Source organism: Hirsutella rhossiliensis (genome assembly GCF_020360975.1).
Source record: "Hirsutella rhossiliensis strain HR02 chromosome Unknown scaffold00005, whole genome shotgun sequence".
Taxonomy (NCBI): Eukaryota; Fungi; Ascomycota; class Sordariomycetes; order Hypocreales; family Ophiocordycipitaceae; genus Hirsutella; species Hirsutella rhossiliensis.
The window spans coordinates 2330134-2344076 of record NW_025408671.1 but is presented as its reverse complement, the minus strand read 5'-3'; the positions used below and the strand labels follow the sequence as shown (position 1 = coordinate 2344076).

Below are 13943 nucleotides of genomic sequence, written 5' to 3'. Positions count from 1 at the left end.
TTATCTATAATAAAGAATTCCTTATAATTATTTAAGCTTATAAGGAATTTCGATACTACCTTCTTAAAAGTAATTATAAAGTTAAGGTTTATATAGATTATAAAAGTATCTTATACTTTATAATAATATAATACTTAAACGGACAATAGATTTAATAGGCCGAATACTTATTAGAATTTAACTATAAAGTAATTTATAGAAAAGGAATAAAAAATAGTTAAGCTAATACCCTTAGTTAATAAAGTAACTATAATATAAAGGCACTTATAGTAAAATAATAGCTCTTAGAAATTAACGAAAATAAGAACTACTAGTAACGATAGCTAAATATAATATTTAAAGTATAACCTAATAACTTAATATACTAAAAGATCTTAAAATAGATAAAAGAATATAAAGTACTAAACGGATATAATATAGAATATTTAAAAGTTTTAATATATAAAAATAAAATCTAGATACTATTAGAATTATAAGATAAAGTTATATAAGATATATATAAATATTTAATATATAGATACTAAGGAATCTAAAGAATAATAAAATAGATTAAATAATAATAATACTTTTTTTAGCTTAAATAAGTAGTATAATAAGTTATTAAAAAAATATAAACTTTATATATAAAGTAAAGCTAAACGATATAAACTATATAGAGAATTATAACCGCTATTAGTACTAAAGAAACTATAGGATTTAATAGCTTTTAATTATATTATAAAGCTACTACTATTAAATAAGCCTATAACTAACGTTAAGTATAATAGTATATTTATTATTACTAATAGATTAACGAAGTATAAATACTTTTTACTATATAAAGAAGTAAGTAATATAAAAGAGCTAGTATATATATTCCTATAAATAATTATTAGTAATTATAAACTACTAAACGAGATTATCTTTAATAAAGGAAGTATATTTATAGCTAAATTTTAATAAGCTTATATAGTATAATTAAGGATAAAATATAAGCTTAGTATAGCTTATTACCTATAAATAAATAGACAAATAGAACGACTTAACTAAACGCTTAAATAATATTTATAATACTATATTAACTATAAATAAAACAATTAAGTTAAATAACTACTAATAGTATAACTAGCTTATAATAGCTTAGTTATAGAAATAACTAAGCTCTTACTAATATATATTAATTATAGATATAACTTAAAAGTATTTAAGGTTACTTAATAAGGACTATAAGTAAAACGAGCGATACTATAAGTAGATTAGCTATAAAAATTATATAAAGAAATATAATAAGAACTTTAATTTATTAAAGAATAAATATCTACTTACTATAATTAGAAAAGATTATAAGGACTAATCTTTTACGAGGGAGATATAGTATACCTTATATAACGAAATATTAAAATAAAACGACTAAGTAATAAATTAAATTTTAAGAAACTTAGACTATTTAAGGGTAAGAAAACTATTTTAAAAGTTAACTATAAACTTTCGCTACTAATAATAATATAGATATACCCGATATTTTATATCTTATTATTAGAACTAGCGCTATAAAACGCTAAACTATAGGAAAAAATCGAAGTTAATAATAATTAAGAATATAAAGTAAAATAAATACTAAATATAAGAAAATAAGATTAGTAATAAGAATACCTTATTAAGTAAAAGGGATATAGACTAAAGGAAAATACCTAGGAACTACTTAAGTACTTAACTTACTCTAGCTCTTTACTTCGATAATTTTACTAAGAGGTTTAAGAGGGATTAAAGGACTAAGATCTATAAACTCCTTATTAATACTAAATAAGGACTAATTTACCTTATTAAGAACGCCTAATAATTATAAGTTATTTACTACCTAATACTTATATATATTAATTATAGGTAAAACGCTATCCTTAGTATTTACTTCTTAGATACTATAACGAAATAACTTAGAACTCTTTTCCTTTATATAATTCTAAATCTTTTAAATATAAGCTAAACGATTAACGGTAATAGATATTTACGATTAAAGATTTATAAGCTATACCTAAAGCTCTAATAAGGCTTCCCTAGCTTCCTCTTTTTTAGAATATAGCCTATACTACTCCGCTAATAATTTAGTTACTAAAAGAAATACGTTAGCTATTATATATAGAAAGAATTAAAAGATACCTATAAGAAGAGGCTATTAAAATACTATTATAATAAGGACGACTACTAGTAATATAATTATTATAGCGCGAAGAATTTTCGGCTATTTAATAATTTATCTTCTTTGCCTTAAAGTATTAAGTATATAGTATATTAATAGGATCTTTACTTAAGTTAATATATTTAGTAAGAGTAGCGCGCTTAAAGGTTTTTTAGGAACGATTTTTTAATATATAACTAAATATACTATTAGTAGTATATCCTAAAAGGATAAAGAAATAAGGAATAATATACTTACGTATAACGTAATAAGGGTATATTTATATATAGCGGCTAAGGCAGCTATAGTAGGTCTTACGGATAAGACTAAAAGGAGGGGAGATATCGTATTATAACTATAGCTATTAAGCCGCTAACGGTTAACTACTTTAAGTATATAATATAGTTTAATAGATAAATAGTCGGCACGACTATTTAATAGATATAGGATTAAGGGGATCGTAGAGATCTAAGTAATCTAAGATTAACGAGATTACTATACTTTATACGATCTAACGTTAGGGATTATAGCTAGGCCTATAATCTAAGGATAGTCTTTATAGGTATATATAGCTACTTACTTTTACTCCTTTAAATAGATAGCTCTCTAGCTTTTAATATAGATCTTTATTATAATTCTATCTTTAATTCTAATTACCTAGTTATAGTCTATAATCTATGACCTCTAACTTATTACTAACGTAATATACTTATTATTACTTAGACCACGCCCTATTATATCTACTAATATAAACCCCTCGATAGGTTTATCCCTTAAGAATAATACCGGTTATTATAACCCGCTACTACCCTTACTACTATTACTAGCTAGGCCCCCCCCGCCCTTAAAGCCCTTAAAGCTACCGCTACTACTAACTAGCTTAAAAGCTTAGAAGGCCGCCTAAGCGCCTTAAAGAGTACCGCCGCTATTAATAAAGTAAAGGAGGATAATAAGGATAAGGATAACGATAATAATAAAGATAAAAAGTAAGTTTAAGTAGTTTAAGGGCTCTACCTTAAAATAAATACTATTTTTATCTTTACTTATATTATTACGCTTATATTATTATAACTACCTACTTTACTTTACTTACTTTATAGTCTTAACCTAGGCTATTATCGGTAATCTATTAGTTTATTATTCTTATTTATTATCCTAAATAAGGCCTTAAACTTATTAAGGGCTATAGCTCCTATAAACTTATATATAGGTTCTTATATAAGGTTAAGATACTTATACTACTTAATAAGGACCTCCTAGCGTTTCCCCTTACTAACCTTTTTCTAGTATATAGCTTATATCTCTTTAACCTTAAACTTATCTTCTCCCTTTACTTTAATTATAGGCGGTTAAGCGTCCGCTACTTTTTATCTAAGTAGTAGGTTAAATAAGTATTACTATTTATATAGATAAAAGTCTCTATTTATATAGACGATCTACTTTTTCTACGCGTACCCTACCTACTTAGGCCCCGCTACCTAATTTAGCTATACTAACGTAGTAAAGGAGGGAGCCGCGCTAGCGTAAAGATTATATATACCTATAAGCCTAAGGCAGCTTAATTCGTTTAAATAACGTATCTTCGCGATTATCGCGAGATATATATATATTATATTATATATTGCGGCCTAGCTAATAGTCCGGCCTAGGCTACGTAAGCGTAGGCTACGTAGCTAGGATAACCTCCTCTACCGATAAGGCCGGCGTAGCCCTTATACCTCTGCCCTATCTCCCTCGAGATCCCCTTCTATATATATTTACGCGCGCTCGCGATCTTCCTAATAATAGCTAGGTAGAGCCCGAACTACCTCCTTTATTAATCTCGGCTTATATACGCGTGCGGTGTACGCTAGCGTTAAGGCGGCGGGTGCTTACCTAACTAGACCGCGGTAGCCGTCTCTATATACTTCTAACTAACTATAAGGCCGGCTACGAAGCTAGCTATACGGTATCGTCGTCTTCGTCTTAATATAGCCTTAGGTCTTAAGGCATAGGTAGGCTAGTATTCTTAGTAACGTAAGGTCGGCTATAGAGGCTTTAAACGATATTAAGGTCTTAGATTTAAAGAAGTAGCTTATTAAGATCTTAATAGTAAGGAATCGCGTAATTCGTATATAAAAAGGGGGGCTTCTTTATTAAAGGCTTCTTAAGCTACTACTAAAGGTAAATATTATACTTTATAAGTAGAATATTAGCTTAAAAGCGTTAGAAGATCGTATATATATAAGGAAGCCCTTACTACTATATAAATCGACCTATATAATATAGTAGCGGCTATAACTCCCGCTCTTACTTAGGCTCTAAGGGTATCGCGGCTAAGGTAAGCCGGTATTACTTAGTAAGGAGGTTAACCGCTTAGTAGGTAAGTTTAACGTTTAGCTTACCTAGCTATTTTTAGCTAAGATAAAGAAGCCGCTGCCTTAACTTTTAGCGGGCCGCCTCTTAGATATAAGAGCGTTCTTTATTTACGATTATTTACTTTAACGTAGTATATAGGTAGAAGAGATCGCTAGTGCCTATAAGTAAATACAACTTTATATCTTTATATATAGTCTTAACTAAGCTATTAACCCTTTACCTAAAGTTATAATAGCGGCTAATATAGTAATAAGCCTATTACTCTCGCTATAGTATATATTCCTTAGAAATATATCTTACGATATAGCCTTAGTATTATTTATACTTATAATTAAGCGCCCGCTAAGCCGACTAAAAGCCTACCTTAGTTAAGGCGTAGATAATAGCCTTTTAAGTAGTAAATATCCCCTCGCGGCTATAGTCTTTAGGTTATATAAGCTATACGCTTAAGATCTTATCTTTAGCTTCTTCTTATATAGCGACTTTACTAAGGAAGATATTAGTAGGATTATTAGCGCCGTTAACGCCGTTAGCTTTCTTATTATTATTATCGTTATTATCGTTAACGCTACTAAGCTCTTTTTAATATAACTTAATTTTCGCGTTAATATTAGCGTTAATATAGTAAACGTAAAGTTATTACTATAATAAAGGGAAAACATATAAGAGTACGTTTTTAAGGGCTTTTTCCTTATCTATAATAACTATAGAAAGCGCTAGGACCCTAACTTTAAGGCAAAGCTCGTTAAGGCGTTTATAAAGCTACTAAAACCCTTCCTCCTTCTCTATATTAATAAGGCTAAAAGTAAAGTTAGCTATAGACCGTTAATTAGTAACTCTAGTAGCCTAAAAGAGATATATCTTAAACCGGTTCGTTTTATATATATTATTAAGTCCTAAGACTTCCGGAAAGCGCTTATATATCTACTCGTACTAAGGGTATATCTAGAAGATAGCCTCGACCTTTTACTTATCGTTATCGTCGCTAAATTTAACTATATACTTAAGGCCGCCGCGTTAGAGGTAATTAATAAAGGCCTAGGTTATAGTCTTACTACTAAGGGCCGCGGCACGGATCTTCTAGCGGTCGTTATATATATCTCGCTAGTAGAAGAAGCTCTCTTTAGTAGAGTCCTTAATAATCGAGGCTATCTCGCGAGCTAGGAGGGCACGATACTTAGAAAGGCTTCTCTTAAGCTCTTACTATACTTAGGTTCGGCGGCGATAGACATTATAAGCTAAAGGGTCGATTAATTACCTATAGTTATATTAACTATTATTAACGCGAATAGTCTAGTTCTAGTAAGATCTCTTTATTATAGATATAATAATCTTAACGGGGTAGTTAAGCTTTTATAAGGAAGCTTTACGAAGGCCGCTGCTTAACGAAGCTCGTTAGAGGCTATAATTATAAATAAATATAACGTATATAGGTAAGACCTACCCGTTAATCTCACGCTTATATAAGCTAGAGATCTTAATAATAGCAGCGCTATAACTACGATAGAAGCTCTAGAGGAAGTCGTAGAGCTCGTTAAAGGAGTTAAAGGTTAGCGAGGGCGGCAGAGGTAGAATTAGCAGCCTAACGAGCTCTTTAGCAGGCTCTTCGGCAGGCTATTCGGCAGGCTCTTCGGTAGGCTCGTTTAGGATAAATCGTAGGTCTATCGCGAATAGCTTTACTTTGCGATATAGGTAGGAAGGGTAGATTTCTCCCTTAGCGGGGCTTTACGCTACGCTTAGCGCGGCTCCCTCCTTTACCACGTTAGTGCAGCTAAATTAGGTGGCGGGGCCTAGGCGGGCGGGGTACGCGTAGAAAAAGTAGATCGTCTATATAAATAGAGACTTTTATCTATATAAATAGTAATACTTATTATTAATTATAGTAGAACGCTATAGTAATAAGGTATTACTAAGTAATTAAGTAATATAGCTAGAATATACTAGGCTTATATAACCTTATCTAAGATAGAGCCCTAAAATAATATACTGCTATAGCTTAGCTTAAATTAACTAGTAGAAAGCTATACGATAGCTTATACTAACGTTATTCTACTAGGTCTTAGCGATCTATATTAGTTAAACTTTTAACGTTCTAAGCTATAAAATATTTAATACTTATAAGAATAGCTAAGTATATTACTATAGTTAGATGCTTATTAGCCGTATTTAGCTCTTATAAATAATAGTAAAGATTTTCTAAGCGGCCCTAAAAAGTACGCGAATAAGTTATATAAGTTAGGTCGTCCTTTATATAATTATAGCTATTTTAATTAATCTCCTATTATATCGCGAGAGCAGTATAGCGAATAGCTTTATATTATTTTCTAATTAGATTATAGTGCCGCTAGATAGGTAGGTATACTATACTTATTCGGGACTAGCGCTACTATAAAGTTAGCGCTTAATACTACTAACTTCTTTTATACCTAGAAGGCTCTAGACTTTAGAAGGGCTATAGACTAGCCGCGGGGTTAGTTATATCTAAGGTCTTATAACCCTATAAGTATTATATAAAATAGATAAAGCTATTAAGACCTTAACTATATAGAAGGTTAGCGAAATTCTAGCACTTTATAGGATTAGTAGTTATAGCGCCTAATATTCCTAGCTAATACGATAAATACTAGGATTTCCACGCTCGATATAGCTACGACCGAATCGCGCGCTATAGATGTTATAGTAAAGCCGGTTATCCTAGCTAAGAATATACCGCCCTCGAGCAGTGCGCAAACTGCCTTGACCACATTGCGCGGATAACCCTAAATGCCATGCCCGCCCTAAGCGCGTTCACGGCATAGTCCGGCGCCTAACGAAGGAGGAGAAAAGCCTAGTACGGTAGATGGGAGTCTAGCTCTCTGCGTAGTAGAAGCGGCAGATTCTAAAAGCTAGAGTATCCGATTAGTCTAATCAGAGCCCTATCAGCCCGTAGACACGTTCCTTAGAGTCAACGCCGCCGCGGGTAGCTAGAGGAGATAGAAGCTCCGACATAGGCGCTATTTACGAGCTAGCCGGGCCGTCACCCCTATGCATCGTTGTGGCCACAACGCCGCCGTATAAGGGACGGCGACTAGTTCCTCCCTATCGTCCTATCGAAGAAACGACGCACTAGCCCTATGACGTTGCCCTAATGCCTCGCTATTTTCCACCTAATCGAAGCGATAGGACGACCTTGCGAATCTTCTAAGCCAACGTAGGCAAGATCCCGCCGGCATATAACTATGCCCTCACGTTGGCCGACTCGGAATAGTATAACGTTGTCCTGCTATAGGAGCCTTAGATAGGACTGAAAGATGGCCGATGCCCCACCAAGACACATCCGGCTTATGACACCTTCTCCCCGGTCAACGATTAGGACGGCCGCGACACTCGCCCGAGGGTCTTCGGCTGTCGGCATTGAGAGGCTGAATGGAATGTGGCGGGCGGAGGGCGGAGGGCTCTACACCGGCCATTGCCTCCGCGACCGACTACTCCACCAGCCCGTCCTCTTCGTCGCCGCCGCCCGAGCCGATGGACCAGACCTTCTCCGTCTTTTCAGGCGCCAGGGTCAATGCGTGGTCGACGGTCCGTAGGCGGTGCGACGATGGGCGGACCGCCCTGAAAGCATCGCGAGCAATTTGCGTGGGCAGAGTGGGCGGTGGTTCAAATTTTTCGAGATAAGATGGCTAAGTAGGCGTGGTCGACTCCTCATTAGGCGTCACGTGTTGGGACGGGGTCTACGCCTAGCAAGCATCCGATAGAGCCAGGTCCGGCTCGAGAGACGTTGACGGCCTGCTCTAGGCTCGGTCTGAGAAATTGCGGTGGATTGGGAGCATGTCCCGAGAGAGGGCCAGAGCGGAGTGGTTGTTGTGCGACGACTCCTCACGCCCAGGGACGGCGACAGTGGCGAGGGCTGCCATTCCAACGGGCTGCGAGGAGCCACGATTCAGAGACGCGCCGGCCTGACCATCTCGAGACAGCCGGTGAGGTGGCTGCTTCTTCTCCGGCGAGGCTTTTGGGGGAGTCGTCGCGGGATCGGGCTTGAGGGACCGAGACGGCGGCCTGCTGTTGCCGTCCTGATGGGCGGTGGGCACCGCGTTGGCGGGCGGCGGAATGCCTCGAGCAGATGCCAGTGCCTAGGTGAGCAAGGACGGACCAGCCCCAGGCCGGCAGCCAGAGGCTTTGGATCGTCGGTGGGCTGTGCCGCAAAAATCAGTTCTTGGCTTTGCCCTGCAGGGCCACTAACCCCCAGGCCAGGGGCGCCGGGGTATCTGGAGGGAGGCGCGAGGTACTGGCCCACGGCGATTGGGGCACTTTTGGGGCGAGGGGCGAGGGGTGGATACTTGCTCGCTCGGGAAAGTGGCTGGGACAATACCAGGCCCAACTGCGTGATGGGTGCCCAAGGCAGGGTTGATTGGTGGCCAAGTGCCGTCAGGTCAGGGCTCGGCTCTACTGTAGGCAGGCTGAGTGGGGATGTGAGGAGTGAGACAGACAGCCCAATGTGTCTTGACGAGGCAATTCTGGGAGTCGTAGGGCACGCATGCACAAATAGGCACCCAGGTAGCATCGTCGACGCCGAGGCTGTGCATCAGATTAGAAAGACAGACAGACACTGGCTTCGCCAATGGCTGCAGATGAGATGGTGAGCACCCACGCTGACGACAGGCCGGCAGTAACCGACGAGATTTTGTGATCCATGGCCAAGGAGCTATTGGATCGGGAAGCCTGGTAATTTTGCTGCAGACCGAGCACAGCATAAGCTACGAAGTATGTATACACATCATCCAATGTACAAGGTATGGGACATCATACGATAGAGAGCCTGGACCACACGACGTACTGTACACACGGAGCATGCGGTTGAGACGACGATGGATGCTCTAAGCCACTGATAATGTAAAGACGAGTGATTTTCCCTGCTCGGGTCAACAGCCCCCACGCTACCGCTCTGCACTCTTCCTTGCCGTCATTCGCCAGGCCAAGCCCAGGACATACATGACATGTCTTTGCCCGGCATTATTCATCAGGCAGCCAGCTCAATAGCCGCCAATGGAATCTAGTGCCACGTCGTCAGTTGTGGCCAAAGCGCTACAAAGCTCTGCTGACCTTATAGGAGTCTGGACCTACCATTCGCAAGCCTGCTCGTAATACTTTGTAGATAGGCTCGGATTAGCAAATAAAACTTGAAATTCTACTCTATTACTGCGGGGACGACGTGCCGTGGCACTGCCTCTCACCACCTCTGTAATCCGAGACATGGGCATATTACTTGCCCAGCGAGTAAAGAGAACCTAGGTTTTCCCACGTTGCAGGGATTAACCTCATCCAATCCCGCCGGTGTTTCTCTAGCTGCGATTAGGGCCCATTAATTGCCCCCAACGGGACAGCCAACGAAGGTGTTTTAACTCATTTCGTCCCGTGGACTCTGGTCTATGACAAACACGTCCCAAAACTCCCGACTCAGGGATTGAAACAAAAATACGAAAAGTATACTTTTGACTATGGCCCGGAATTGCCTAACCCCTTTTTCCCCAGTAGCCCCCCTTTTTTTCTCAGAATAACAAGCCTCGACGGATCCAGGAGAACCCCAGCAGCTGCGCCTTGGCCGTCACGCGGGCCGCCCCGTCCTCACCCCGGGGTGCCCGGAACGCCCGGACGACATCCTCCATGGAGGCGTCGCGCAGCCCCAGTGACTCGAGCGTCCGCCCTGTGGCCCTGAGGTCGGTGCCGCTGAAGATCGAGGCCAGGAGGATCAGCATGTCGGTGACGGGCGTCGGGACGCCGGCCCTGGCTCCGAGGTCGGCGCAGAGGACGAGCCAGTATGGGACGTCCTGGCTGAGGAAGCGCTTCTGCGCGCCCTTGGTGCGGTTGTGGGCGTCGGTGTTGAGGGCGAACTCGCGCATCGTCTGGTCCTGGCGGCCGTAGTTCTTGTTGTAGACGTCGAGGGCTGACTGCACGGGGCAGCGATACGCGGCCGCCACGGCGAGCCGCTCGCGGTCAGCCGCCTCGATGATGCTGCAGACGCCGGCGCTCATGCCCTGCCGGTAGAAGTAGAAGTCGCCATTAGTCGTCTCGATCCAGCCCAGGTTCAGAAGCGCAGTCGGCACGTGGACCACGCCGTTGACGGCTGACAGGAAGATGTCCAGCCCTGTCTGGCTCCACTCGATGGGCAGGTGGAAGAGATTGCCGACCTCATTGCGATCTTCGTCGCCATCTGCCGCGGCCATGGGCCCCAGCTGGAGCCGGCTCTTGATGCCCCTGATGGCCACCGTGCCCTCCGAGTTGACCCGCGAGCTGTACGGCGAGCTGCTGGATTCCAGCACCGCCCTGGCCCGTAGAACTCGCCTGGCCTTGACCGACACGGCGTTTCCCGAGATGAAAATCACGATGCAGCCGCTCAAGTCGTGCTGCGCCAGCTCTTCCAAGACGGCGTCGTGGCCTTGTGACGGCACGCAGACGACGAGAAACGTCTCGAGGTTCGAGGCGACGCTCACGTCTTCCTCTATCCTGACCGGGACACGGCCGGAGAGGACTCCTGAGCACTCAATGACATTGCCGTTCTCCCTGATCTTGGACGTGATTCCTGGATGGCCTGGCATTGTCCTTAGAATCACCTCGTAGCCCCGGCTTGACAGGTCAAAGGCAAGGGCACATCCGACGTGTCCGGCACCGATGATTCCAACGGTACGTGTAGACATCGTGACCAGATGTCTGAACGAGAAGCCCATGTTTGGAGTCAGACACCGACGAGCTGGTTGCACATGCAGGCATGAAGGGCCACTTACCAGATAATGCACAACAATTGCTAGGCATACAAGCTTTTGAAGACCGTGCTGCGTGCACAAACAGCCAAGACTGATCCTTTAAAAGCCAAGAAGGTGCCTAGTTCAATACTTACTTCTGACGATCGACGGATGTCGCAGACGAGCCCGAGGATCAGTACCATCATTGATGAAGCGTATCAGGGGGCTTACAGATGTCGGCCTGGAGAGCCAAGAGCCCAGCCTCCCACACAGCCTCGAAGCTATGAAGACGAGGACCCAATGGTTTGGCCTTGATTGGGTAGCTCAAATATTACCCTCAGGCCGAACCCGGCGGCGAGAATCGTCGGTGCTCCGCCTCCCCTGGCTCGACTCTCCTGAAATATGGCTCCAGACCGCTCGCGTCTCCCTCTCCTTCTCTCATATCTCATACCACCCCCCCTGCCCCCTTGCCAAGCATCAAGACGGATACACTTCACTTGGCTAGGCTTCCCGTTTTCTTATTGGATTGACGATGGCCCAAGATGACGCGGCGCCGATCGTCCCCTCAGAGACAGCAGGACCTCGATGCCAGCCGTTGAGGACTGCCTGGACTGCCCTTCGAGGGATTCCAGTTCTCGTCTGGAAGTGGTCGGTGCCGCATAGAAACAGTCACCGTCCAGGCGATGGCATGTATTCCTCCGTTTGGGGCGCCAATATTGAACCGGACGCTATCCGCGACGCCCTCCACGCCGCGTTCCCCAACGTTTCTCGTGACCAGTTACCGGACGAGGAGGAAGATATAAGGCGCTTCCTACGACAACGCCTCCTGTACCCGAAACAACATGAATACCCTGAAGGGGGAGAAAGCACACAAGGTGAGGATTCCACGTCCGAAAACAGCAAACCCTCAGATGAACAGAGAGAGCACCAGCAGCTTCTCCAAGACCTACCCGAAGAGGCCTGGAAGTACGTCCCGCTCAGAGTTCGAAGCATTCTGGCCGCCGCCAATGCTGCTCACTTGGAGAGGAAGCTTGAGATTCTTCTCGATGACAACTACCACCCCAGGTCTGGGCTCGGAAGCCTCACTCGATCGGCAGCCGGAGTCCGCAAGACATTCAGTATGTGGAGGCAGGGTTTCGCTGCCACCGTGGGCTGGTACGAGAGAATTGGCGTCAACGTCTTCTTCGTTATCCTCGCTTTCAGTGCTGTCTACCCCGATGTCGCGGCCGGCTTCCTGGGCGAGCGCTCCTACAACCAGCGGTCAATCGGGAGCCGTATCGTCACATTGATTCAATTGTACTTTCTCTGGACCTTTCCGTACCACACTTTCTGGCTCCTCTTCAACTGGAGTCTGGAGCGCCTCCTGGGCGCCTTCGTGGGGAATTCAGTCTACGCTCTTGTCGCCTTGGTGCCTGCCATTCGCGTCTCCTACAGGAAAACCTGGTTCAGGACCATGATGCTGGTGCTCTCCATGAGCTGGCAGATTGGAGTACAGTTCTCCCCCACGGTCCGAGATTACCTGGTGCGCCTCCTCGTCCGTCGTCAGATGCGGGCTCTACGGAAGCAGACCAAATCGGGTGACGATCGAATAGACTGGACCGGCGTTGATAAGGCTGTCCAACTGGAGCTCGTATCACACAAGGCATTCGTTGAGCACCAGCAAACTCTGGGCACCGCCCCGCCGTCCTGGCACGAAGTTCCGATCAAAGTGAGGACGGAACGCTACATCCACTTCACTAGCACCTTCGAGCTGGGACGCTCCGCCGACCAGCTCATAGGCCTGCTCAAGAACGACTTGGAGAGCATAATAAACACCCTCGAGGACTACAGATCTACAGCCCCTCGCGTCTCCAACCCCGAAGCCCTGAATCAGAGTGATAGAGGGCATGTTGAGCCGCAGACTCCCAAATTCTTCCTTGTCTTCTTCGACATGGCCATCTTCACCTATGTTTGTTACTCTTTCTGGACACAGCCCTTCACTTTCAACACCGTTCTGGCGTATAGCACAGTCGTGGTCATCAGGCAAACCATCCTGGCCCTCAAGCGATACCAGACAATCAAGGGTGCGCGCCGCCTCTTCACAAACATGGTCTCGATCAACATCATTGGTATGCTGCTCGTCTCAACGCCGGTAACCATCGACAGGCAGGTTCTGGCGAAGAATGAAAACATGGTGGCTCTGACCCTGGCCATGGTCTTCGCGACCTTGTTTCTGTCCGAGCCAATTGCACCGGCGCTGTTAACACTGACAGAAAAGGGCGTGGCCGCCTTCACCCAGCTGAAGGCGAGGATCAGTCGCCGAAAAGAGCAGAAGGGCTCTCGGGCGGATCAGGCAGAAAAACGGGGCGAGGGCGAAAGGAATAGAGTGTGAAAGGAGATGTGCGAGTTCAAATTTCCGGCACGGGTTGTCAAGCATTGAGTATGTTACATAGAATTTTAACAGCAATGCGTCTCCATTCGTCTCTGTCACACAGGGTGTATCAGCACATCACAGTCTGATTCCCCTATTCACACGGTCATCTTCATTCTTCGACAAGGTGGTCAGATGAACCTACTATTGCCACTTGCAACGTTGACTATTTGCCATATAACGTGAGCATTACCAATCACCTAGAAAGTTCTAGTTGTTTGCACCATGTATTTATAGTCGCATCATTTCCACTCTCTAGATAGCAGAAGCAAAAGCTACTCAGTCCCCGATCTTCATGCTT

General features: G+C 43.2%; 2 protein-coding genes across 2 annotated transcripts; one reads left to right on the top strand and one right to left on the bottom strand.

Moving 5' to 3' along the window:
- Nucleotides 1-10041: 10041 nt before the first annotated feature.
- On the bottom strand, nt 10042-11187 carry HRG_05457 (NAD/NADP octopine/nopaline dehydrogenase, alpha-helical domain-containing protein; the record flags this gene model as incomplete). The annotated part of the gene is made up of 1 exon (XM_044863928.1): nt 10042-11187. The coding sequence occupies one exon, from the start codon at nt 11185-11187 to the stop codon at nt 10042-10044; it is 1146 nt and encodes a 381-aa protein (XP_044720460.1).
- An 887-nt stretch (nt 11188-12074) lies between these two features.
- Nucleotides 12075-13603, top strand: HRG_05456 (uncharacterized protein; the record flags this gene model as incomplete). Its single annotated transcript, XM_044863927.1, has 2 exons — nt 12075-12107; nt 12152-13603. The coding sequence occupies 2 exons, from the start codon at nt 12075-12077 to the stop codon at nt 13601-13603; spliced, it is 1485 nt and encodes a 494-aa protein (XP_044720459.1).
- Nucleotides 13604-13943: the final 340 nt, after the last annotated feature.